Below are 27,793 nucleotides of genomic sequence, written 5' to 3'. Positions count from 1 at the left end.
ACACTATTTTTCTTTAAGGGTGTAGGGAGTAAGTAAGCTGTTGTTGCTCAGTGATGACAGAAATGCACCCTGTGTATGCCCAGAGACAATTTTATTGTAGACTCAGCTCTAGTATTGGAAGCAGATTCTTGGGTTGCATTCTGGCATAGGTGAAGCCCTGGGCCGGTTCCGTTTTCCTCTGTAGGGACTGGATTTTTGTTGGTGAGTTAACTTGGATGGAGGTAAATAGGCAAGGCTGAAGAAAGGATGGAGTACAAGAGGACACCCACAGTATGTGAGATATCTACCTACCTACCTACCTACACACTCACACTCCACTGTTTTAAAAATCCTTCGTGCCCTATAGATGGATATGTTAGATGGAAATGTCCAGGCTGGTATTGACCCTAGTTCCCCCACTCCATTAAATATGTTTGGCCAAGACTTCTTTACCAGGACTCTTGTAAGAATTACTGAGATTCATATATGTGAGCCGTTTTGAAGATTTAAAAATTATTATATACATGCTAAGTGCTCTGATCATTATTTGTGAAGCATCCATCATCCTGAATTGGAATTTGCAAATTGTGAAACCAAATCCACAACTTCCCAGGCAGCTTAACCAATGCATATTCCCTCCCCATTTTTATTTTGCACTGAATCATGCTGGGCGTGACACTTTGATTGTATCCACATTCTTTGGAAGAGTAGCTGTGCTGTTTGTCTAGTAATGTTTGCGTGGTGTATGTGAGTTTTTGGTGTTTTTAAAAAAGAGAAACCCCATTGCCTGACTAACGTTGCATGGGGCCTGGATGTATTGGGTGCTTTCCCCCCCCCCCTTGCCCTCTCTGGTGCCCACCCAGCTATGCACCCGCCTGCCTGCCATCCCATGCTCCTTCCTCTTAGGCTTCTCAGTGCAAAGAGTTGAACAGCCTGCAGAGGAACCAGCCATGATGGCTGCACCAGCCCCTCTGGCGGCACATGTATAATTAGACTGGACATCTTGTCATCCCGGATCTCCCCAAAGCAGTGCTGCCTGCCGCCCTCATTGAGAGCCTGACCTGCCTGTGATAACAAGCACTACAGGAGGGGCACCAACCAACCCTTCTCTCCCTCCCTCCCTCCCTCCCTCTCTCTCTCTCTCTTTCTCTCTCTCTGCCGCAGGTTCAGGAGGCTCTGCTTGGCATGAAGCAGAGAGACTCATGCTTCGTCCAGCTGGGCTCTGCAGCCACATTGATTTCAATTAGATCAAAATTAATGATAACTCCCAGATTTGAGCCCCTTTAGGCATGGGGCCGAGTATGCAGCTGGCATGGTCTGAACCAGGGCAGAAGAGGGACCTGGGAAAGGGATGTCGTGCCAGCTTCAGCCAAGATGGGGCCAGGATTCAGGGACCAGCAAGCTCCCAGGGTGGTTTCTAATTCATTGCTGCTGCCACCTGCCCACAGTCATGATGGGGCAAGGATGTCACCCAGGGGAGCAGCTCTGCCTGAGTCAGCACAGGGGGAGCAGAGTTACTACCTTGTCAGGCTTAAAGCTGGGTTACTTAATATTTCCTTAAAATAAAAATAAAATAAAAATCTTTATCTGCCACCTGCATGCCTTTTCACCTGCTACTGGTTTGCCTACTTCATCACTCTCAAACTCTGGGAAATGGTAAGGCACGACTGTTACTAAAGTGGGGCATGTTTATGCTTCACAATGCCTGTTTGAGGATACTGCCTCCTCTTGCTATGGGATGCTCGGTCAGCAGGGAACAATAAGCCCTTTTGCTGGCAAGATCCAGGGGGGTGTTATTGTTTTTATTTTGATTTTATATATTGTGATCTTTTCTGTGAACCACCCTGAGACCTTCAGGTATAGGGTGGTATATAAATTAAAATAATAATAAAATAATAATAATTCAGCACTAAAGAGCAGGCTTTCTAGGGGAAAGTGGTGGGGCAAAGGCATAGGATCCAGTTGGACAAATGGATGTGCGGATGAACCCTAAGTGGCAGCCTGCACTTCTCCCTGCTAAATTTGGATTTTCCCAGTCCCTGTATAATGTGATGGAAGGAGGAGCCACTGAAGCACATAGTGTGGGTGGGTGTTTTTTTTTGGGTTTTTTACATGTGTGGTGACATTTTGCCATCTATTGTCTCACCCCCTACTTCCATTTTGCTTCCATCAGCCCAAAAGAAAAGATGTAGCCTGCCTTTTCCCACCAGTTGTTGCCGAAAGCACATACCCTGTATTTTTTAAATAGCTTTTTTTGTACAGAACTGTTTTTGAACAAAATAAGTGTATTAACAGCAAAATTAAAATTTGCGCTTGTGCAGAGTCTGGACCCTCAGTCTAGACCAGCAGTCTTAAACAGACACAAACAGTATTTAGTTTGTTTTTGGTTGTTAGTTTATGTTGTAGTTATTGTTTTGTGGGTTATGAGTGCTGTAATGCTTTGTGAATTTTATAATATGACTTTTCTTGTGGTTGTGCTGCTTACCCTATTTTTTTAGTTGTTTGGTAAATAGAAGGTGATTGTTCTACTGATTTGTAATTGTTTAACTGATGATTTGTTAATTATTTTATATGACTTACGTTATAATTGTGATGTTTATTATGTTATTATTTATTGTTTGTTAGCTGCTTTGGTGCCCATCAGAGTGAAAAGCAGCATAGAAATATAATGAATAAATGAATGTGGGCTCCAAAGAAGGAAGGGAGAATTTGGGGCGGGGGTGGGGAGAGAGCAGCATGTAAAGGAGTCGGCATCACCCGTTCCTCCCGTCTACCCCTCCACTGATTTCCAGGCAGAATCCTAGCAGTGGATGTAACCCTCACCCGAATCTTTCTGTCTTTCTTCCGTCTCTGCATTGATTAATCGCCTCTATCACCTCCTGACACCGTACTTGGCACTCACTGACTAGAATTTTCGCAAACGTTGAACGGATGGAAGACATGCATTGTTTAACATGGTTGTGACAAGGCAGAGTGATTAAAGAGTGGTAAGGGTTAACTCATCGGCATTAAGGGATTCGGAGCTGGGGAGGCCAGAGAAGGGACACCTCCTGCTCCCCGCCTCTGAACCAGACTCTTTCTGCATGTCTGAATGCGGCCTCCAAGAAATAAACTTGAGCAGTCCTGGCAGAGGGGACGGTGCTTCCTGAAGAAGGTAGACGGGGTCGTCCCTCCGCCCCACCCCATTGATTTAGGACCCCCGCCTTCTCCCGTTATTAATATGATGGTCCCCCCCCCCCATTTATGCCCCCTTTCCCCTGCCTCGGTGGTTTCCCTCCCCGTCCCCCGTCGCCCTCTCCTCCTCCTCCCGCTGGCCTGGAGCCACCTTGGCCTTCCGCCCTGGGCATCGATCAGCGCCCGCTGCTCAGCCAGGAGAGACCTGTCCTTCCGTATTGACCCGCGGGAGGGACGTGTGTATTCCGTGCCAGTCGATTGCAGGGATCGAAGGCGTGTGAGCGTGGCGCTCCTCGGTCCGGATTAGCCCGCTGGCACCGGTGAAGGTCGCTGTGACCGGCTGAGCCTCGGGGCGGGGGTGGCAGGGCCGCGGGGCTTCCCACGGCGAGAGTCCGCGCGGTTCCTGTCTCCTCGCAAGGCGCGCTTTCCGCCGCTGCTCGCCCCCAACAACAACATCCCATTCTCAGGGAAGTCGGACACGGGTCTTGCCCCAGCCAAGCTGGAGGGGGGGGGTTGGGGATCACCTCCCCACAGCAGAGAGAACACGCGCTTGGCGTGCAGAAGGGTCTCCGGGCGCAACCCCCGGATCTCCCTAGCTGAGCAGCTGCCAGAAGCCGCCGAGAGCCACCGGCGGAGCGAAGTGGGCCGCTGGCCTGGCTCCGCAAGAGGGCGGCTTCGCAGCGAGCGCAGCGCGTGGGCTTCGGCTTGCCGGCGAGAACTTTGCTGGCTTGAAGCTCTCCGGAGTCCTGGGCTGCCGGCGCTTCACAACTGGGCAGAGTTGGCGCGTCTGTCTGTCTGTCCTGGCCGCCGCCCCACCCGCTAGGCCGCACTGCTCCCCGCCCTCCCCTCGCAGTCTCGGCCCCCTCTCCCTACTGGGCACCCCCAGGCCGCCTCCTCTTCCTCCTCTGCTCGGCCTCCCTGGTCCCGCGCCAGCTGCAGTTGCCGGTGGGGGTTTTCCCTGGCCCTGATTCCACTTGGCCAGGCAGGGGCGGGGAGAAGGCGGCGGCAAACAGACCCTTTTGCAAAAGCAATTAGAACTGCCTCCTAAGCAAACGGGACTGAAGGGAATCAATGGTGCAGGGAAAGCGGCTGCGCTGCAGGCTGGGTCTGGGCAGTGCCGCGGTCCCGGCTGCGCAGCCTTCATTTTCCTCCAGAAAGCACACACACACACACACACACACACACACACACACCCGGACCCGCTCCTCCCCACCCCGCACCCCCGCGCCCCGCACGCCTGCTCCTGCCCTAATCCCCAGCAGCTGCGCTCCCTCCCTCCCTCCGATCAATAAGCCTTTCACTTTTTGCCTCTTGTTTGTTCCGTGGGGAGCGGGATCGATGGGAGGAGGGGGCGTCTCCTCGTTTCCGCTCCCCCTCGTTGGCCGCTCCTTCTCCAATTAGTCAGCCCTGGAGCCTGCGGGCGGGGGGGTGGTGTATTGCGTGTGAGAGCGTGTGCGTGTAGGGGGTTGTTGTGCCGTCGCTGCCCGTTGGACCCGAGCGCCAGCCGACGACGCGGGAGGAACGCAGTCCTCTTGTCGTCTTCTTCCCTCTCTCAACTTTTTCCTCCCCTCTCCCGTTTTCCTTGCTTTCCTTTTGCATCTTTAGCGAGCAGTTTTTCAGATCAGCGGAGATGGAGGAAGGTAGGAATTAGGCGGGGAGCTGTCAATGGGCAGCTGCCTTGGGCACTAGCAAGGGGTACTCACTTGGAGGAAGTGGGTGGCAGGCAGGGAGGCAGAGAGAGAGAGAGAGAGAGAGAACCTGCCCTGCCTGAAGAGCTTGAGCAGCCCTGAGCAGCAGCAACCCCAGCAGAGGCTGCCTTGTGCTGCCTCCTTTCCTTGGCACAGACTTTGCCAGCTTGCGAGCGATTCAAACAAGTGGCTCCAGCATCACTTTGGAGTGGTGGCTCCAGAGAGCGAAGAGGCTCCCGCTGCCCGGCTCTTCCTTCCTTCCTCCTTGCCGCTTGCCTGTCTTTCGTGAGCTTCCCCCGTTTCTTCCTTCCTTCCTCCCTCCTTCTCCCTCTTTTTTTTTATTTGAGGATGAAATAATGTTGACATGCCTTGAATTATTAAGTATCCCCTGGATTTTATTAGCACACGATGCCTAAATGCTGCCTGTATCTGGTGGGGTCTTAACCGGGTGTGCAGAGGAGCGGCAGCGGCACACACAGCGGCACAGGGAGCGGCGGCAGCGGCGGGCAGCTCTGACAGCTGGGCTTGTGCAGATAAGCGGACGGAAGCACCAGGAGATCACTAGTGAGACAAGGCACCGAGGCAGAGCCCTCCATCCGGGAGCTCCCAAGAGGCTGGGCCAGGCTCCCCGGTCCTGCTTCACCTCCTCCGCTGGGCTGACTAATTTAGGGGCGTCCTGCAGCAGCCAGGGGAGAGCGGCCGGTGCCGGGCACCCCAGGCTCCCGCTGCCTCCCCTCGCTGGGGGGGTAGCGTGCTGCCTGGTGCCTCAGCACAGATGCCGATTGAGATTGTCTGCAAAATCAAATTTGCAGAGGAGGATGAGAAGCAGGCGGCGAAAGAGGAAGGGGACAAGGAGAGCTTGCTAGAGGAGCCCAGCCAGCCACACCACCGTGACCTGGCCGCCTTTGCCGGGGCCAGCACCTTGCACGGCCTGGGCCACATTTGCCGCCCAGGGCAGCTGGGGGTCCGCCAGGCCCTCTGGGCGCTCGCATTTGTGGCCTCTCTGGCCTTCTTCCTGTACCAGGCGGCCCGGTCGGCGCTCTTCTACCTGGAGCACCCGCACGTCACCACCCTGGACGAGGAGGCGACCCAGAAGATGATATTCCCGGCTGTGACCATCTGCAACATCAACCGCTTCCGCCACTCGGCCCTTACTGACGCCGACATCTTCCACCTGGCCAACATGACTGGGCTGCCGCCCAAGGACCGTGATGGACACAAGGCCTCTGACCTGCTCTACCCCGACCCTGACATGGCCGATATTGTCAACCGCACTGGGCACCAGCTTGAGGACATGCTCAAGAACTGCAGCTTCAGCGGCGAGAACTGCTCTGCGGGGAACTTCACGGTGGTGAGTACTCATTGTGCCTTTCCTGCGCTCTCTAGGCCATTCTGTCAAGCACTGGTTGGAATGAATGCATTGCTGGTACCCATGCTTATGCTGAGGTTGAGTTTGTGCCTCAAGTTTCACTGTGGGAGAAAGTACAATAATATTGGAAACTGCCTTATATCAAGTTGAGACACTTGTTCTGCCTAGCTTAGTATTGTCTACACTGACTGGCAGCGGTTCTCCAGGGTTTCAGAGAGGAATTCTTTCCCAGCCCTACCTGGAGATGCCTGAGATTGTATGTGGGACCTTTTGTGTGCAAAGCGGATGCTCTGCCAGTGAGCTGTGGCCCTTCCCCAAAGAGCAGATTTTGTGGCCTGTGAACAGCTCTAGAGCCTGGGTGATGGGACACCAGGTGCGTCAGGGAAGATGCAGGCAGGGAATACCGCTGTATGCAAGACATATGAGGAAAAAGAGAGGCATGGAGATAAGCAGATCAGGCACTGAAGGAAATGCCCACTTCTGGTCTGGGCAATTCTTTTTCTCTTGCTAGAGTAGCTTGAGACAAGGAAGAGGGGATAACCCTGTAAGTTATGTGGGGAAAACTGTAAGTCTGGGATGGGGAACCTGTGGCCCTCCAGGCGTTGGACTCCCATCATCCCTGACCATTGGCCCAGCTTTCTGGGGTGGAGGGGAGCTGGAGTCCAACAGTCTCTGGGGGTTTGCAGGTTCCCGCAGGCTTGCCACAAGCTCTCCAGGTGCTTGGAGAAGATGGGAGCTCCCTGGGCAGTGCTGGCTACACTTGGTGGTTCCAAGATTTTGTCTTTTGTATCCTTAGAGATGCCGTTCTTTCCCCATTTCCAAGAAGACTGTGTCCCCAGCTTGGTGCCCATGGTGGCACTGTCACGGTCCTGGCCAGGGTGGCACAGCAACCACTCCACCTTCCTCTTCATGGCACTTTTTCTGGCATGGCTGTGCCTGCACTATCAGGGAGGCTTCCCGCCGGGTGGAATGAGCTGGCCCCGCGCTTGCTCTAATATTGAGTCTGAAAATCACAAATCCCTGCTGTGGTTTGGGGAAATAAATGTGCTGAGCGGGCGGAATACCTGATGGGACCCTTTTCAGACCATAATGACTCTGGAAATGAGCTGCTTCTCTCCTGCGGACATTGGAGGCTGCTTCGCCTTCTGATCACTGTGTGCGGAGGGGCGGGGGGGGGGGGGGGAGGGTGGTGCAGGGCAGGGAGAAGCTTAGAAGGTGAGGCTGAGAAGAGAGAAGATAGGGCCATGCATGAGCACACACGCCAAGTGGATCTAAAGACCATCTTCCTCTCCGGGGCCTGCCACAGATGTACTCTCTTGTCCCAAACACTGCTATGGGGGTGCATGTCTGGTATGGCAGACCCAGAGGACTCAGGAGCACACCACACCTCCCCTGGGCCCTACGCGAAACCTGCCCCACAGTTGACAGGGGCTGCCTGCTGTCCTTGGTCGCATGAACCCCTTGCAGGCTGTGTCAGAATGCCAAGAGACTCTCTAAGTTTCGTGGGTCTGTGCTGCACTCACAGTTCAATTTTTTTGCTCAAAATCAACACTGAGAATATTCTGCAGTCTGTAAATATTGGACAAATGAAGCTGTAACCCCTGGAAATCCTGCTCTAAGTAATACTGCACACCTCTTGACTTTGTAACCTTTTTGCTGCTGCCGTTACTGGAATGTAGCTACAGAGGGCTTTTCTTTGGAGCAGCAGGATGGGGGTGTTTAATATTCCCCTCCCCTGTGTTGTTTTCTTGATCCACACCTGCCCCCTCCTCCAGCTGCTGTTTGCTCCATTAAGGGAAAACGCAGGACAAACAGCAGTTCAGGAAGAAAGGGGTTTTCAGCAAAAAAAATGATGCAGCAAGGAAGGGTTAAGCACCTCCCTTCCCTTCCCACCGCTGAAGGAACTGGCAGTCCCCTGTGACTGCATTTTAGTAAAAATCAAGGAAGCAAGCAAACAAATGCAAATAAATAAATGCTGGAAAATCCAGTCACAATTCTCCCACATAAGTTGTCATGGACCCCAGAATTTCACCAGAAATTGCCTTCATTTTCAAACAAGATTTTTGTCTCATGGAGGGCTAGAAACTTGCTTTTTTATTGTTAAATGGAAGCTTTTATTCCTCCCCCCCCCCTCCAGCATGCTAAATTCTGGCCCAGGACTAAATTCTGTGCTTATGGATGGATGATGGATGAGGGATGTCCCTCCGGTGGGCACCCAGTCATTGCTTTGATGCGCGTGGTTTCAAGAGGGATATCCCGCGATGCCCCCTTGGGGACAGCACACTTGAAGGGCAGCGGGGTGGGGGAACAGGACCTAAATCTTCACTTTTGGGCCGGTTTTGTTAGTAGCGTGGGATATTCCTGATCTCTGATTTTAACCAGTTTCAGCAGCTGCAGCTCCGGGTTCTGAGGAATCCACAAAAACGAAGGGAAATGGGGCGTGGGTGGCGTGGGGTGGGTGTGTAGAAATTAGGGACTAAGTGCCCGTGTGTTTCGGAAGGGCCCCTGAGGAGGCAAACATAGTCACCGTTCTCCTTTGGAAGGAGCTGCCGCCAGCGCCTGCTACCCTCGCTGTGGCTGCTCTCCCTTGCCTCGGCTGCTGAGCTGCCTGCCGCTCGCGTCGTTGCATCGCATGATGAATCCCCTTTAAAGATCCTGTAAGTAAGAGCCGCGCTCGGTAAATGATCTCCCTCTATTTAGCGTCACAAATCCACATTCTTTATGGGACGGCAAATTAAGGGGCCGCCGGGAAGATTCCCCAGCGTAAGCATCTCGTGTGCAGTAAAGCCCGGCCAGCGTAGTAAATCTTGGTGGGCCGTTTGCTGAGCCGCAGCAGCGAGCCTCCCTCTCCCCGCACCGGCCCCAACTCCTGGGCACCCTCTGCTCTGTTGGAGCTGGGGTGGGTGGGATGACTTGCCTTGGTGAGGGGGCTATGCACACAGGAAACGTCTTGCTCCTCCACCACCTTCCCTGCAGTGATGGCCGCTGAATGTGTGTGTGTGTGTGTGTGAACCCTGTACCTTCGGCTCAAGAACAGCCCCCCCCCCTTCCATCACTTGAATTGTGCAGGGAAAATCAATTGGCTCTTTGTCCTCTGCTGGACAGGAGATTCCCCAGCAGCCTTGTCCTTCCCTTGCACTAGCTGAGCAGGGTGGGTGGGAGGGAGGGATTGGCAGGTTCTTCTTCAGCCCCTTTCCTTCCCCACTATCTGCGCAGGGGGAGGGGGCGTGGAGGGGTCACCGGCACTTGCCTCTGGGCAAAAATGGGATGGGCACTTAACTCCTTCGGCACTCATCAGGCTCAGTAGCAGTCCCTAACCAGCCACTTGGGCTGGACCTGATGCTTTGTGGCTCAGTTTGCCCTACCTTGGCTGTTGTGAGTGGATCTGGACCCCATTGTCCATAAGCAGAGGGGGTCCTATCCTAAGGCTGCCAGGGACAGCCCCCTATTTACAGGGCGGTCTGCAGCTTCCCATCAATGCCAGCCCTAAAATTTTGTGCCCTTTCTCGTATATGTTTATGTAAAGGAGTGCAAGGTGCAAAGAGCTTTTCAAGGATAAGAGGTGCGGTTGATGGAGAGGTTATGAAGGGAGGGCAGAAGGAAGTGATTGGGAGGGGCTTTGCTCTGAGGAGGGGGGGCAATGGAAGCTTGTGCAGATCCACAGGAGGGGGATATGCTCAGGCACACCAGTGTGCACACTCAGAAGAACAATTACCCAGCTGGCACCTGCTCTGCAGGGGTTCCTCTTCCAGCACTTGTAGGGGAGACTAATGCATTTCTAAAAAATTGGAATCGATGTCAAAGGTGGTGTGTTTTTTGGTTCTTCTTCTTCTTCTCCTTCTTCTCCTTCTCTATTTCTTATTATTTTAAATCTCTTGCTGTCAATCTCATCATCCTGGTTTTTTTGTGGGGGGATCATCCTGGGGAAGGTTCCTAAGTATTGGTTGTTGTTTCTATTTCCCATCTGATCAAGTCTCTTTTCTTCAGTCCTGGGGAATTTGTGGGGCATTTGGGAGGCAACTCTCCATGGGAATAGCAGGGTCTCCGAGCTGTAGCCACCCGTAGGGAGATTGGAGTAGTGTGTGTGTGTGTGTGTGTGTTTGTGGAGGGAAAGGTGACGTGGGTGTGCACACAGTCAAAATGCTGCAGTTGTGTCTTGCAAATCATCCAAAGAATTAGAGGACGAGGTGTGGATGAGATAGCGTGGGGAGAGCAGGAAGGGCTGCGATCCTGATTAAAAAGTGCTGCCTAAGAGAGGACTTTCCTGCAGGTCTACATTTTCAGAGGGCTTTGTGGATGTGAGGGTGCTTCCTGCACTAAACTGCTTTGCTTCAGCTTCTCCAAAGTGGTTCCTTGCCTGGAACTCAGGGCGTTTAGAGGTGAGAATGAGCCAGGGTCAGAGAGTGTAGGCAGATGTTGATCCTAAGGCATCCCTGGCTCTACACAGCAGGGATCCCTGCCTGGTGGACTGTGGGCTCGAAGCACAAAAGAACACATGTGTTCTCTCTCTCTCTCTCTCTCTCTCTCACACACACACACACACACACACCACCCCCTCCCCCAAATTGCTGTTGCTCAGCCTGGCTTTGCCGCCTCGTTCCCCAGCTGTATAATCAGTGGCACCCCGTCTCGGTGCTGGGGCTGGCGATGACCTTTCCTCCACAATCGTACTTAATAAATGTCACATTTTCCAGCCTATTTTTACTCTGGGTAAATGAGTTCCCTGCGCCGCCTCCCCCTCCACCTGCCACCTCCTGCCTGCCCATTGGTGCAGCTCCCTGGCCACCACTGTTCAGAGGCAGCCGTGCAATCCATTTCCCTAACCCCAGCCCGCACAATGGAGAGAAGTGAGAAAAGGAGGCTGCAGGCAGTCCCAGGCAGTCCCGCTAGTGTCGGTGGCTTGTAGTTGGGAAGTAGGTGGCAGAGGGGGAGAGAGGGAGGATAGCCTGCTTCCTGCCAGCAGAAGGAACATGGGTCCGCCTGAGGAGAGAACAAATCCCAGAAGGATGTAAGAGTGGGCAGAGGCAATTTCTGCTTTGTTAAACAAGCGGCTGGATTTATGTGGCCCGTGGCAAGCATTTGGACTTGTTGGCAACCCATGCATTTTGGCATCTCACAGAGGAAACAGGTGGGGTTGGGGGCTGCCTTTGCATACAAGGGTCATCCTCCCTTTCTTGAGCCCTCTTGCCTCTCCACCATCTTTTACTCTTCACCCCCAGTGCAAATTGCATCCTTAGCAAATGTACTGTCCTCTGATGGCTTAAGGAGCTATCATTGCCACACTGCTTTGTCACGCTGGCTGCACCGCCTCTTCTCTAGAGTTCCCTTGCTAGCCCCAAAGCCGGCACAGAGTGGTGTCTGCGTCTGTTGCAGATGACATCTCCATATCCCATCCAATTTGATGTTTGCTTAGCAACATAGGAAGCTGTCTTGTACCAAGTCAGAGACGTGGTTCTTCTAACTCAGTATTGCCTACACTGATTGGCAGCAGCTCTCCAGGGTTTCAAGCAAGAGGACTCTCCCAACCCCATATGGAGTTGCTGGGGATTGAACCTGAGACCTTCTGAATGCAAAGCAGATATTCTATTACTGAGTTGTGGATTTGATTCTTTATTATCTATTCCTCCTTCCTTCCAAGGAGCTCATGGGAACATAGGTGGTTCTCTCAGTCTTCCCAACCCCTTGTATCCTCACGGCAACCCTGTGATGTAGGTTAGGTTACAAGAGAGTGACTGGTTCAAGGTCACCATCTTGTCTTGTGCTAATGCTGACATATTCCTGAAGGCTCGCTGTGTTTGGGGTGTTGTAGCAAAAATGATAAATGCTGGTTTACAGACTTAAAAAAATTGTTGCAGCACAATATCTGGTTCATCAGTTGTGTGGCATGGAGCAATGCACGCATCCGACGAAGGCAGACCACAAAAACTTCTTATGCCACAATATGTCTTCAGCATGCCACAGGACTCTTCATTGCTTGCGCTCATCCTGGAGCCCATAGACTGCCTGGAAATCCATGTGGATTTTAGAACCAATGATTTGTGAGTCACCCTGTTGCTCTAAGGTGAGAAGATGGGAATGTACCTCCCCTTTTCCATAAACAATTTTACTTTGAACACCCATATGGTCATTTGTACATCTCCGAGCTTGTTCACACATGTAAATGTACATCATTTGTTATTCAGTCCTTGGTGATACTCAGAACATGTGAAGTCTCTTGCCTGGAAACAATTCATTCAGCCTTGTGTGATATGCAAGGTCTGTCTTCTACGATGACTTCATTCACACAAGCAAGTCATATTGACTGTACAGTCAGGGAGAGGTGGTCACACTTGTGTGCTGTTCTTTGGCAAGATAATGACTTAGTTTTACCTCCTAAGCCAAATCCCTCTACCTATTGTGGGGTTTTCCCAAGGACAGACCAATCTATTAACCCACATGCTCTGCTACTTTGCAACATGGAAGAGAAGGAGACGCCACCCATCCCTATTCCTGGGATCTGGAGGCTGTGTAACTTTTCTGTTCCAAAGCCGCTAGCTGCTCTGACATGGGGGAAAGGGTAGCGGAAGGGATCAGAGTGGAGCTGTAGCCGCAGAAGGGTTGTTGGCCTTGGCTCTGCAGTGAGAGGAGGCCGATGCTGTGCTCCATCCATCAGAGCTGCCCGCAGGCTGGAAAATGCTAATAAGCAACCAGCAATGAGAGGGAATCTGTGTCCAAAGCATCTGAATAAGTAACCAGTCCCAGGAGCCGATGCAGCCTCCAGGCCTCTGCACCCCTTTCTCCATTCAACCAATCAATTCTGGTTCTGTGCAAAGCTACTTTCTTGGCAGGGTATGCTTGCTGCTCTGAGTCTGCCCTGGATGATTTGGCCCTTTTTGTGACTCCACAAATTGCAGAAAGCATACCTTCTGCAGATACAATGTCCCCCAATTTTGGCGTCTCTTTGGCTTGAGTGATGCTTTCTCCTTCCTGCCAACCCAGAAGTTGTTTCACATGTCCCTAGCACAAGCAGACTCTTTGTGAAGGTTCTCCAGCCAGAGATGATGAACCTGTCGTTCTCCTGATATTGGTAGACTCCAGTTCCCATAATCCCTGATCAATGGCCATACTGGCCAGGACTGATGGGAGTTGGAGACCAACAACATCTAGAAGGCTGCAGGTTCCTCCATCCCTGCCATCAGCTCTTGGTTCAGGCTCTGCCCAGGAGAACCTGGCAATCCAAACCTCTTTTTGACTTGCAGTAAGACCAGCTAACAGAGCATCTTCAAACCTTACCTATACCTCTTGGGCAAACAAGCCCTAAAATACTAACATTGTATATGACTCTCAGTGTCGGTCACTTGGACAGGAATAGACAGGTCCATTTTGTCAGGATCCAGTATATCTGGAGTAGTCTTTGGTTGGATGCAAAGCCCGCATCTGTGCTACCTAAGCATAATTAATGGGGCTGCCCTTGTTCTGTGGAATAGCATTCCTGTAGAGATACAACAGGCGCCCAGTCTCTTCACTTTCTGGAAACAATGGAGGACATTTTTGTTCCAGCAGCTTTTCCCAGCTGGATAAAGGGGTATTTGCCATGAGTCTTTATTTCTGTATGGTGTCAGTTTTGTTTTAAATGTATTTCCTGAGGGGTTTTCTTTCTTTCTTTTTTGGCATGCTTTTAACTGTTTTAAATGGTTTTTATTGTGCATCGCCTTAAGATGGTTGTATAGAAGACAATTAATAAATTAATGATCATCACATCATTATCATCATTTTGGGCTTCCTTTGATTAGATGGATTTGGAAGCTGGGAAGCCAGAGGGTGACTCAGGCTGATCTCCCACTCTTTGGTTGTTTCCATAGTCTGCACTTCTACATATCACAAGGCAAAGGGCAACCTAACCGTAGTTGTGTTTGCTGCTACAATTGGCTGAGAGCCTATGCCTCTTTCTGGACCTGCAAGAGAACCGGTTGCCATGGGCAATAGGCAGAGGCTGAGTGTCACAACATCCTCAAGGCTCTGCTGGGCCCACTTAAGAGATACGATATCCTTGACCAAGCCTGGCTGGTACCCCCCCCCCCTGCCCCCAGTTTAGCATCAGCAAAAGCATGCTATCTGCAGGGCAGAGAGCTGTCTCTAGAGTCTGACCTTCAAGGTGTATGGGACTGGCTGGGCTCCCCTGTTCTGTCCCCCCAATCGCTGCTGAGCGAAAACTTGGCAGAGTGGCTGGCATGGACCCCACATCTCCTGACAGATATTAATTGTTTCCCAGGAGCAGTTAATTAACTGGGGCAGGAGCGCAAGCAGCCTTGGGAGAGCGGAAAGCCTCATTAACTCCTGTGGGGGTGGGGAGGAGGGCAGTGAGAGGGAAGGAAGCAGTTAGATGGAAATGCGGGGGCATTCTTCATCCAGGGTGTGTGTATGATGAGTCAAAGTAGGCCCCGTTGGGCAGGAATCCAAGTCTTTATCCCTACCCACCCACCAAGAGAGATAAGATAGCATTGCTCATTGTCTCTCCCCCATCTGCTTCAGATTTCATCCCAGAATGAATAAGAAGTCAGCCACACTTGGAGAAAGTCAAGCTTGGGATAGCAACAATGGAGTGTCAGGTAGACTTGAGTCAGAAAGGGAGCAAGCAGCCTGTGAATATTAAGGGAGGCCGGCGGCAACCCCGGATCAGATAGGAGGGCCTGGTGTGGTCAGTAAATGTTACTGACACCCCACTCCGCTAACACCAGGGCTTGGGGAGGGTGTCAGTGTATAGCGATCTCACTTGCCTGGGAATGGTGGCACAGCCCAAGAGCAGTCGCAGTTGGGAGCAGAGATGCCGTGGGGGCCAGCAGGCTCGGCACCGTCGCTGTGATTGAGATCAGATTGCTGCCACGCATAAAAAAGCTATCTTCATAATTATATTTAATGAATTGACTTTAAAAGCTCTTACGCTCTTATCTGGGTTAATTTAATATTACACACTTAATAAGCCTGTCTGTAATACTGTCAGGGTATGCATGAGCGCTGGGCCCAAGGAGCATCCTTCAAGCCACTCTTCCCGCTCGGCGCATGAGGGCAGCAGGTGTATGTATGTACCCGGGTCTGCCTATCCACTGGTGCCAAGAAACAACGTAACCCTCTGGTTTGGAGCCTTGTGCCACTGACTCTGCTTCCCTCACTGTGGCTTTGAGGCTGGAGCATAGTTTCCATTTCTGTGGGGAAGCAACTCCTTCAGTTACAGGGGACAAAAGATAAGAAGGGAGGACACAGCAGCCAAAAGGAGCATGTGACCAGAAAGCAGCTGAGCCTGGGACAGCTCTGAGAAGATCCCTTGCTTGATCCCTGCTAATCTGCAGCAAGATCCCTCTCTGATGGAAAATATACTTTGGGACTTGCCCCCTGCAATTGGGATAAACTGCTCAGAATCCTTTAGAGGCTTTTCTTTGTTGAAGTCTTAACTGTTCCCGCTCTGGGTTTTTTTCTGTTGCCTATAGAGATAGTGTTGGGCTTCCTACAGGAATATCATCAGGCTCCATCCTCTGGGTTCACAGCGGACCAAGGAATTGGGTTAGGGCTGCTGGGCTGAGGAATCTCTTTCCTGCAATTCATTCCGGATGGTCTTCCATTTACTTCCATTTACCAATCCTTTCCTTTGCCCTAGACATAGGAGATAGACAGAAGGGCCACAAGTGTGCTCCCTGTCTGCTTTGGAAAACCCCTCCCTCTCTCAAGCCCTGCTATTCCCATAAAACAACAATCCTAGCAAGTCTGGAAAATGCCTCTAGGAGCCATCATCTTTATACATTGAGAGAAGTGTTCCTGCTGGGCTCTTTCAGCCCAAATAAATGCTTTGTGGAACCAAGAGTGGCCTTGGAGCAACATAAATACCCCCAGATCTCTCTCTGGATCACTTACAAGCCTGATCTTTCTTTAACAGAGCAGCATGCTTGCTCACAGACACTGGTTTCTCACACAGACGGAGTCTCTTTCAAGCTGCCAGAGGAGTGCATAGCTGCTCTGTTTTTCCTGGCAGCTGGGTGCTTTTCGAGGTCAGGGCTCCAGGACACCGAGATACTGTCCTTGCATCTCCTCTGTCAGCTAGCACACGACAAATGCCATAAAAGAATGGACAGTTGTTGCAGTCTTGCTCTCTGAGAATAATGATAAATATTAAGGCAAAATCTGCTTTTAAAAAAGAGAAAAAATGCCAACCTTTGTTGGTGTAGCAGTAGGCAAGCTTTCAAGTTACACTGAATTCATCATCAGGTGAATTAGAAAGCTTATTTCAAATAAAACAGAATAGCCTGCTATATAGCAAAGTGACAGCCTACTAAACAAAGCCTTAGCATTTGTTGTTGTTTTTTTAAAAAGGAAGGAGGTCATAGTCCCTGTGAGATAGAGGCCAAGCCAAACACTGTGACGCTGGAAAGTCTACAGCTCCACTACCTGCTTCCTTCCCCCTTTTCCCTTCCTGCTCTGAAAGATGCAGTGGCAAGTGCCCTGAGCATGCCCGAGGGGCCTGGCTCTGCCATATGGGGATTAGTAGCTCCGGAGCTGCCAACTTGATTGAAGAAAGAATTGTGTGCATCCTCATCAGCCTGACCAGACCTGGAAGAGCTTAGATGGGGCAGAATCCTACAACACCTCCAGCCATAAATTCCCACCCACCCTTCACTTTCATAAACTGTAAGCCGAAAGGGTTGATTCACACATCCTTACAACTAAATGTGTGAACTGCCTCCGTTGAAGGATATAGTGTCTTGAGGCAATGTCAAGTCAGCGATATGAAAGCTTTGTCTGTGGTCGTGGTTGTTTCATGCAAGTGAGGCATCACTAGATGTTGTAGTTTCTAAATTACAAGCGAGCCCATGTGAACTCTCTCTAAGGTGAGGTGGAGCATCCACGTGGAACTGTGTTTCCTTGCATGGAACAAAGTGTGTTTCCATGGTTGGTTTTCTTGGTTGTTCTGGTAGTGTAAAACTAAACCATGATTTTGAAGTATTCTGGAGTTTGCACATTCCCTTCCCCTTCAGGGTTCCTTCCCTTTCGGTTTGTGCCATGTCACAGTTGTCCTTTCATCCAAATGCCATTCGCACTTGTCCTGCAGTCCAGGATTGGAAACCAAGGTTTGATCTCTGATGGACAGAAAGGAAGGGAGGACTATGGTTTGAACCATGCCATAGAGTTAGGCTTCACTGGCTGTGGTAGACTAAGATGAAGTTGTATCTCTGTAGTTTGGAATATTACTCTAATTCCCTTTTGGTTTTACAGCAGTGGTGAGCAACTCACATTTCCACTTGTGGCCTTCAAACTCCCATCAGTCCCAGCCAGCCAGCATGGCCAGTAGTCAGAGATGCTGGGAAGTTGTAGTCCAACAACAACTGGAGGGCTAGGGGTGTCCTATCCCTGGTTTAATGTAACAATGGCAATCAACATTTAAGGGATCGGCATCAGTCACACAAACTGACTGCCCAGAATGAGAGAAACTTACATAATTTGACCCCAGACATGTGATGTAAGGCTTTCAAACTTTATCATAGCACTGTTGAGTAAAGCCATACCCCTGCTAGAATATATAAAAGGCCCCTTTGCCAGGGATCAGTGTTGTGCTGGTATATGCATGCCCATATTGGTGGGTGTAAGCATGCAAACTTACGGGTGATGTTGGCTTGCATATATGTCAGGAGAAGTATTTGTGAAGAGCTGTTGTTCCCTGTTCTTGTCTTGTGGTAGGCGAGTGGTACGTGATTTTGTATGACCTCATTGATCTGCCTCTAAATCCAAAACTGACTGATGGGACTTAATCAATAGCTAGGATAATAATGATACCATAAGGTACCCCTGCCCGTACGGGCCAGTCTTGACAGACTCTAGGGTTGTGCGCCCATCTCACTCAAGAGGCCGGGGGCCAGCGCTGTCCGGAGACACTTCCGGGTCACGTGGCCAGCGTGACGAAGCTGCTCTGGCAAGCCAGAGCCGCACACGGAAACGCCGTTTACCTTCCCGCTAGTAAGCGGTCCCTATTTATCTACTTGCACCCGGGGGTGCTTTCGAACTGCTAGGTTGGCAGGCGCTGGGACCGAGCAGCGGGAGCGCACCCCGCCACGGGGATTCGAACCGCCGACCTTTCGATCAGCAAGACCTAGGCGCTGAGGCTTTTACCCACAGCGCCACCCGCGTCCCAATGATACCATAATGTACCCCAAATAAAAGAGATGCTCGTTGTATTGGAAGGCGGTGGGCACACCTTAATATAATTAACACTAGGTTTAAGTTAAAATTTAGGTGCAGAATACGAAATCTTTTAAAATATGTTAGAAAGCCTGTGTGGAGAAAAAGGTGTTTACTGCTGAAAAGATGCCATTGTAAGCCCCAGACAGGCCTCTCTCTAGGGTAGCGTCACCACTGAAAAGGTCCTTTTAGGCAAGGATGCGGAACCTGTGGCCTTTCAGAAGTTACTGGACTCCAGCTCCCATCATCCTTGACCAATGACCGGTGGTGTCTATGGCCAACTACCTTTGGAAGGCCACAAGTTCCCCATTTTCTCTAAGGGTTGATCTCCTGTTCTGCAGGAGGAGTAGCAATCTGCAGCTTACAATCAACACTTCAAAAAAACCGGGGATTTTTTTGTGACTATTACACCTCAAAAGCAGCCATAGGAAATGGCCCGGTAGGAGTTGTGTGAGCAGCCATCCCTCTTCCACTGTTTCACAGAACCACCGTTTTTTTTAGCAGACTGCGTGAGGCCAATAAATGGATGAAGCTGTCGCAGGCTCTCATAGATGCCGAGACAGTGAAGAAGAAATAGGAAAATGGAGGGGGATTTACAGAGTTATGACCTGACGGAGAGAGGAGTGAGTAGCCTGCGTGTCACTTTTTTGGGGAGGGGAAGAATGGGCATTGAGAGATGTTCTCTGAGAGTGTGTCTGTATTGGATTGAATGTGTGCCAGATGTTCCCAGCTGCAACTGTGGGCTGAATCTTTGGGCTCGGGGGTTTCCTGGCAGTACAGTCAGGGTATATTCTGGTGCCAGGTGCCACCAGTCCTCGATGTGTGGGAGGCGACCATATTTACGCGCCGGGGGTTCCCGAGCTCCCTGGAACAGGGTTTGTGTGACGGTGCCTCTGCCATTAGGCACTCCACACGGTTGAGCGTGGAGAACAGAAGGTTTACAGAGCTGCGCTAAATGACGCAAATGGTTTGAGGGCCGTAAAGAGGGACGGTTTTATGTCAGACGACTCTATAAAGCACGGCTGCTCTGCCATTGATGAGATATTGGGCTTTATTTATAGAAGGCCCTGATTGCGCTAGAGGCCGGCGTACTCTGAACGCCAGCCAGGGCCTGGGGATAAGAGGGCGACTCATTTCCATGCAGCTGCCGTCTCCGCTTTCACACATTAAAGGGGGGAAATTAACAAGTTTGCAGCCAGTCAGGTGGAAAAAACAATAATTGTTTAAAACTGTGTTTCCCCCTTTCTAAACCGCAGACCGCCTGAGACTCCCAACACGCGTGCAGCACTGAGATAACAAAGGGCCAAAAGGTCAAGTCAGGCCTAGCAAATGAGAGAGGGAGGGAGCCTGGATTGTCCCCTTGCTGTTCTGCATTGAGCTTGTGTTGGGCTCCAAGAGTCTCTGCCTCTTTGGCAGCCCATATTTAGTGCCTCTGCAGTGGAGGGCAGTAGAGGAAGAAGCACACGCACAGAACACGTCCCTACATGCTCACAGGGCCCTACTGGCAATCATGTCTTGTGAAAGAACAACAGCTTGGGTGTACCCAGGAAACAAGAGGTCCAGCAGCAATTTGTGCATATGTTTAACAACCTTCCCCAACCCAGTGCCCTCCAGGGGTTGTGGGACTACAATTCTCATGATTCCAGGCCATTGACCATGCTGGCTGAGGCTGAGGGTCGTGGGTTCAAGCCACACATTGGGCAGAAGATTACTGTGTTTCGGGGGGTTGGACTAGATAACCCTTATGGTTCCTTCCAACTCTACAGTCCTGTAATTCTATGATTCTATGAATACCTGGAGCCTGGCCACAGGGGCTAGGGGAGGCTTTTTTAATACATTGCCCCTCGAACACCGATTAGAGAAGCAATACAGACAGCTCCAAGAATCAGAGTAATGGTTTTGTGTCTTCATGACCTGATTGTGACATTTACAGTCAGCTGAAGGAAGCTTCATATGCCGCAAATACTGAACAAAGAGGGCATGAGATAGAGAGGTATTATTATCGTTATTTATTTATACGGAAATTTCTGTCCTGCCCTTTAGGTGCCTACGCACCACTCAGCAGCTAACAACAAATAAAAGTCAAACATTAAAAATACTGTCTCTCTCTCTCTGTGTGTGTGTGTGTGTGTGTGAGAGAGAGAGAGAGAGAGAGAGAGAAAGAATCCATATATCCATAAATAATCGAAGCAAATGTGTGACCAAACCAGAAAGCTGAGTCTCCCAGGGCAAAGAGTTCCACAAGTTAGGTTTAGTCACAAGGGAAGGCCTTTTTTCTAGTCCCCGTCAGCTGAGCCTGCACCATAGTCTGGACACAAGGGTCTCTTTGTCAGATTTTAGGACATGGACAGGCTGGTATGGGAGCAGGTGGCCCATGAAGGCCAAATTAGACAATATATTAGCTTTGTATTTTTGTTTTCAAGTACAGGTTGTTTTTTTAAAAAGAAAAAAAGAAAAACAAATTGCTAGTGTGGTTGGCTTGATTCTGACTTAAACTTTAGTGCAGGGATAGTTAATGTGATGCCCTCCATATGGTATTGGACTCCCAACTCAAATTAGCCCCAGCCAACATGGCCAATGGAGAGGATAGGTAAGAGTTGTAGTCAAACTGTGTCTAGGGCATTTTAACCTTTTGCAAGGAGGTCCATGGTTCTGCTCTGCATTGGGGGCCCCATGTCAACAATTTGCCTAGGCCTGCTGCGCTTCAGCAAGGTGGCTGCATCATGTGTCTTCCTTCAGGTAATGCTCCGTTGTACATATGCATTTATTTATTACATTTTTATATCACCTTTCCTACAAAAAGCTCAGACTAATACATGGTCTCTGTTACCCCCATTTTATCTTCCCAAGAACACTATGCTGTGTGTGTGTATGTGTGTGTGTTGGTGGGTGGGTGGGTGGGTGGGTGGGGGTGTGGGAGAGAGAGAGAGAGAGAGAAGGGAGGGGGAATGTGAATGACTGCCCTAAGGTCACCTAGTAAGGTTCATGGCTAAGTGGGGATTTGAATCTAGACCTCCCCGTTGTAATCCAAAATTCTAGCCACAACACCACACGAATTTTCTCATGATCTCTCTCTCTCTCTCTCTCTCTCTCCCACACACACACACACACACACACACACACACACACACTTCTTGTGATCCTACCTGCTCAAAGGAGGGGACGAGGCAATGTAATTATACAAATCAGGTTTACTTTTGTACATGTTATGCAGTTTACTCCAGTGAGCATTTGTGTGCAGGGCAGGGATGGGGAACAGGGCTGTGGAAACTGTTGGAAGCTCTATGTTAAATGTGAGCCTTTCCTGGAAGGAACTGAGAAGGCGAGGTGAAGGGAAACAGCAAGATGGAGCAAACTCACCTGTGAAGGGGCAGGGAAGCTGCTCCAGTTCCACCCAGGTTCTCCCACCTATGCAGAATGAGTGTGGGATTTGACCTCGTTGCATTAAGAAGCCTGGTCTGATAGGAAAGGAGATTGTTGCCCCAGCTCCCCAGCTTTGACCTGTAATCCCACCTCATCTGATCCCCTAATGAACTGAACAGCAGCTCAGTGACCCGTCCAGCATGTGAATGGCTTGGCTTTCATGGCTGAAGAGCTGCACAGCGCTGATAGGAATGGAAGTTGCAAGGGATATGAGCCTATACTGCCAAAAAAAAGGGGGGGGGGGGGTAGAAACAGAATCACTTTTAGATCCATGTCTGTTCAAGCAGGTGTCCCATCTGCAACAGTGCCCAGCCTTGACATTCCTGTGTTGCTCATCAAAGCTTTCTGAGCAAATCCCTGCCCTCTCTCTGTCCCTTCCCTCCCTAAAAACAATCTCTGTCATTTCTCAGTAATGTTAGTTGTCCTGTGAATGTGTTGTATCAATTGGAACTCATTCACTGGGTTTTTAAATTGTTATTCCCTTCACAAGTGAGCTTCACAGTTTGTTTGTTTTTGGTTATAGGGTTGGATGGTTTCTTTATTTTTAAAGTTAAATGTGTGTGAAAATTCCTGCCTTTTGTTTCCTTTAAGACTGCCGCCTCTTTACGTCATCTCATAGTTTGCTGCCTTTTGTATTGTACAAAGTATTTCACAGCAATGGAAAACATAGAGGGGGAATTTCATTGCTTGGTTAGACCATCTGGGAGGTGTGTAAGCTCTTGGGATTAATGGAGTTCTTGCTCAAATAGAATAAAAATTAAATGAAAACTGATTACCATCATCTCAGGAATTATGAAAATTATAAAAATATTGTGGCACCTAGAAGATTTGCACATTTATTATGACATAAGCTGGGGGGCAATCTTTCTGGGCTTGGGGCACATTTGGAGATCTAAGAAACAGATGTGGGCACCACAAAATACTAATTTCATAGTAGAGAAACTGACAGTGCTCAGAGACCCTCCCAAAACAACCAGGCAGAACAGCTACACACTCCCCAGAACGAATAAAATAAAAATGAAAAAACAGGGACACACACCCAACAACAACAACTCAAATAAATAAATAAGTCTCAATTTAAAATAGAAAGGGTGGAATTGTGCCGCTCAGTGATGAATGTTCTATCTATGCAAGCATTGCAGCTTACCACATGCAGGGTTCCCACTGATAGAGTTCCTTAGTTGAATACTGCCTAAAGTTTGGGAGGGGCAAGGAGCTTTGGTGGGCACTGATGGGGTGTGTGTATCAGGATGCCATACTCCCCACAAGCGTCACATTGAGGACCCCAGACAAAAGCTTTTGTGGACTACAGTCCACTTCATCAGATGCACAAAGCAATCCCAAATTGGAAGATACATGTGATTGCCCACTCAGGATTACACTTCCTACATCTGATCTTGTTTATTGTACTGTATCTCCTTACTATATATATTTCTATCTTAAGTCTTGTACCCCATTCTGGGATTGCCTGTGGTGATGATAATTAATAAATATGTAGTGAGAGTCTTATGACATCTTAAAGACTAGCACTGCCAGAGGCGCCAACTTGCGCCAAAAATTGAGGGGGCCGACATCACGCGCATGGTGTCACATGTGTGACGCACGACGTGTTGTGTTTTGGGAGGAACCAGGGGGTGGAGCCGAACACTCTGGCGAGCGGCTGCTCTCTCACCCTCAGCCTCTGCCATGGGCCAGGAGGAGGAGGACGCAGCCCTCGCTCTCCACTTCCCACTGGTGGCAGGACACATGCTGAGATCTCCCTCAGGGTTGGCAGATGAGGAAAGCCCATGCTTTAGGGCCGAGGAGAGGAAGGGAGGTGGAGGCAGGTGTTATGCAGCAGCAGCAGCAGCAGCAATAGCCATCACGGCCCCCTTCCGAAGCCGCCACCTTGTGGCCTTGCAAGGTGTCAACAGAGAGCAACCGCCTCCTTTTCCCAACTGGCTGGCCAGCCAATGGCTATTATGCACGTGCTTGTGTGAGAGGCCCCACCTCAAAATGTATACAACATATACACAATATATATACACAGTTTAAAACTTTAGAAGTGCAAACAGCATTTCAAACAGAGCTCATTAAAACAACATACTAAAAAAAACCCGAACAATTAAACCCCGTGTTTACAAAAGCTGTGACTGAGAGCCAGCGCATCCAGCCCCCTTGGCTCATGCCCGGTCTTCCCTAAGCCCCAACAGAGCTCCAGTGGGTCAGGGGGGGAGAAAAGCTGAATAGGGTGAGCAAGTGCTGGGCGGCAGCTGTATTCCCAGTGCTTTCTTGCAGGAACAATGCCCTGCAATGCCCTGGGGGGGGGCACCTCAAATATTGTACGTTTGGGGGCGAATTTTGTATGTTTGGGGCCCTCAGCCCCTATGAGTTGGCACCTATGAACACTTCTGCTCTTCTGGAAATCTACACCTTGTATTGAATTTTTTAAAAATGTGTGTCTTGATGCTAAAATTCAGAAACCTGGTGGATCTTGAAAATGCCAAAGTGCATGGAAGCCTTGCTTCCCTGGGTCACTGGGACACAATGTGACACCTCCATCCCTCTCTTGACTTATCTTCTATTATTCCCGATTGATGTGTGTTAAAGGGTACTTAGCTGCTCCTTCCTCATTGTGTCTGAAAGATCAAAGCCTTGCCAAACTTGTTCCACTTCAAGGTACTCCTTTCCCTACTTTGTCTCCTCTGTTAATTATCTTGTAGCAGTTTCATCCTCTGTCTTTGTCTCCTTTATAAATTGATGTCCTAATATTATTATTGCATCTTCTGCGGTATGGAAATCTTGCCTCCCCTGACTGTTTTGGTTCAGCCTGTCTGTGTGCTGAATCTTTTCCAGTTCTGCTGTGTCTTTTCTTCCTACCTTTCTTTCCTCCTTTCTTCGTAGGTAAGGGGTTACCAAAGCTGTGCATGGGCGCCCCTTGTATGCACATGCCATTGGCTTATAGAAAAGTGCTGAAGCTATTTTCTGTATTATTCTTTTTTTATCCCTTTCATAATTGCTCCTAACATCTCGGCTGCCTTTTGACAACTGCAGCCCATTGATCTGGTGTTTTCTGGGAGCTAGCCACAAGGACTCCCTTAAATCTCTTTCCTCAGTGGGAGCAACCTTACACATCATAACTCTTAGCCCAAAAAGAAGGGTTGCTTTTCCCAGGATGCCTCACTTTGCACTTTCTGGCATTAAATTTAATCTCCCATTTCATTGTATCTTTTCCCAATTTTATGGGATCCTTTGGGAAATCCTCCCAGTAGCCTGCTTTAGACTTAAATGGTCTTGAGTATCAACAGCAGGCATCACCTAACCCCGCCCAAACCTCTGCTTAAATGCCCGTCTTTTTTTCTCAGTTACTATTGAACACTCCATTGTTTACTTCTCTCCAGGATGAAAATGGACCACAGATTCTTGCCCTTTGTGTCTTATCTTGTAATCAGTTGCTCATCTATGAAAAGCAGCCCTGATCTTATCTCACCCAGCTACTTAATTTTCTTAAAAGCCTCCAGTTTCAGTACTTGTCAAGAGAACTTCCGAGAAAATTGCTTCCCTTGTACCCATCTTCTTATCTGTTTTCTCTCTCCCCCCCCCCCCCCAACTTCACTTGGGATCTTCCACATCCCCTTTTTGCCTTCTTTTCTCTGTTGGTGGTTCTGCACATCCTACGAGTAACTATTGCTGGTGCCACAATGGAGGGAAATTCCTTTCCACCTAAGCACCAGTTGCCTTACATAGTCTTACATAGCATTGGGGGTGGCACTATATGACTGGAGTAACACTCTTCTTGTGTGCTTTGGTGCAGTCCTAGCTCAGTCATTGCAACTGATACTACTGATCTCTGTGCTGTACTGCTTTGCAGATGTGAGAGCTCTGGAATTCACAGAAGGATTCCAGTTTTTGCAACTATGATGAAGGCCACATTCCCTAAACTGGAACTAGTTTTACGTGTTGGGGGGGAAATCCCCGGCTTGGCTTGGCTTGGCATGGCTTGGCTTGGCTTCTATTCTATTCTATTCTATTCCCACCTAGCCCCACAAAACTGGGACTCAAGGTGACTCACAAAAATTCTAACAAATGCAGATAAAATGCATTTAGTTAAAAACATATTAAATGTTCTTTTTAAAAAATAATTAAACTATCTTTGAAACCAAAACAACATTAAAAAAACCTATTTACTAAGACGCAGATGGGGGGGGGCAGCCAAACACTATAGCACACTATTACGAGTCCTTTCCTTAAAAGCAGTCAGTTCTCCAAGCCTGCTGGAATAAAAAAAGTCTTCACTTGCCAGCAGAAGGTCAACAAGGAGGGAGCCAGTCTAGTTTCTCTAGGAAGAGAGTTCCAAAACCTGGGAGTAGCCACCGAGAAGGCCCTCTCCCACGTCCCTACCAAGCATGCCTGTGAAGGCACTTTTAGTGGCTTTCTGTCTTGCACAATTAGGGAAGTTTAGCTCAGCTTTTTATTTTCAGGGATAAGGGGATAGATAGTGGAATTAGGGTTGCCATATGTCCTTTTCCCCCCAGGACACGCCCTCTTTTTCATGGGTAGTCATAGCAATCCATAGTTAAAAGTAGAAGTCGGCCAATGGATCCTCTTTTTTGCTTGTCAAAATATGGCAACCCTAGCTCCAGCTTTTCTGCTTCTCATATCCAGGACATGCAAGTGTGGACAAGTGGTGGGGGTCAGTGCCAGATAGGTGGGAATGCAGATAGGTGTTCTGACATGGAAAGAGGAGCTCCATCTATCAGCTGTTGGGATACTTTGGCTAATCCTACTTGTCTTCAAAGAAGTGACTAAGTGTGTGATGAGGAAGCCTTGATTTACAATCCTAACTAGCTTCTAGGGCTAAGCTTATGTCTGGGAGACAGGCGGAGTGAGCTCAGTACTTCTTTCCTAGTCCCAATGCATTGGAATGGGGTGGCATGTGATGCAGAGGGACTGCAAAGAGGTGTATGGGAAGAACGTCCACCGGCTTCAAGCTAAGTATTGGCTTGTGACCCCTGTGATTGAAGGTAGGCCCATCTCAACAGCTGCCAGTGCCCTTGGGAGAGGGGTGGCAGCAAAGTGATGTGAATGGGGCCCTGATTGATGCAACTGCTCATTATCCCCTCTCCATCCTAGGCTCTCCAGGCCACGGATGCTGTCAAAGTAGCCTCAGCAAAGGAAGCATCCCTGCTGTGACAGCAGCTTTGCGGTGGTTGTGCCCCACCATGGCCCCTGACTTCCTGCTCTCTCCACTCCACCCTTCCTCCCCATTTGCCTGTCTGTCCACAGCCTGGGAGCTACTAATAGCCAGCTCTGTTGTGCAGGGAGCGCAAGGGTGATAAATAATCTCCAAACAGAACAATTAAGGCTGCATGTGGCGGCCTCTTGCTCCCCCCATCTCCCCCCCCCCACACTCTTGTGCACTGCGTCTGGGACTCCTAAGGCGGCGAGAATCCCTCTTCATTAATCAAAGATCAGCTACAATTACACTCACTAATTATTTGCAAAGACTCTTTTGTATTTTCTGTCTCTCCAGCAAAATGCTGATTGGACTCTGCAGAGGCTCCACTGCCCTTGGAGACTGAGGACGGGGGAATGAGGATGTGGGTGGAGGAGCACTCCAAAAGAGCCCAATCTTTGGCCTTAACTATCTATCCAGCATCGCCACTAAGCAGACAGGTCTGTCCGCAGTGCCATGGGGAGATCATGTCCATGCAGTACCCAGAACCCACAGGGGCTGCAAGCTAGGGTGAGATTGGGATCACAACCGGGCAGGGGTTTGGGGCATTATACAAATTAAGACAAATCGTAGCTGTTTCTTTGGAATAATTCTTTTTCTGCTGGCTGTGCAGGAGGGCAAGTAATATGGCAGATGATCCCTTTGTCAAATGAAGATCTTAAAAAGGTAAAGGTAAAGGACCCCTGACAGTTAAGTCCAGCCGCGAATGACTCTGGGGTTGTGGTGCTCATCTCGCTTTACTGA

General features: G+C 49.7%; 1 protein-coding gene across 3 annotated transcripts in view; it reads left to right on the top strand.

Moving 5' to 3' along the window:
- The window catches only part of ASIC4 (acid sensing ion channel subunit family member 4), a 211,674-nt gene that overhangs the window by 119,354 nt on the left and 64,527 nt on the right, over positions 1-27,793 (top strand). The window contains exon 1 of one of the 3 annotated variants that reach the window (XM_028741004.2): positions 4,942-6,192. The exons of the other annotated variants lie outside the window; for them this stretch is intronic. Coding sequence (XP_028596837.1) covers positions 5,617-6,192 — 576 coding nt within the window. The 5' untranslated portion in view covers positions 4,942-5,616. Of the gene's footprint in view, positions 1-4,941; positions 6,193-27,793 lie in introns of those variants that run through there. 3 annotated transcript variants of the gene reach the window in all.

This window comes from Podarcis muralis, chromosome 1 (assembly GCF_964188315.1).
Source record: "Podarcis muralis chromosome 1, rPodMur119.hap1.1, whole genome shotgun sequence".
NCBI classification, from domain to species: Eukaryota; Metazoa; Chordata; class Lepidosauria; order Squamata; family Lacertidae; genus Podarcis; species Podarcis muralis.
Note: the sequence above shows the minus strand (reverse complement) of the source record. Positions and strands in the feature narration are given on the sequence as shown.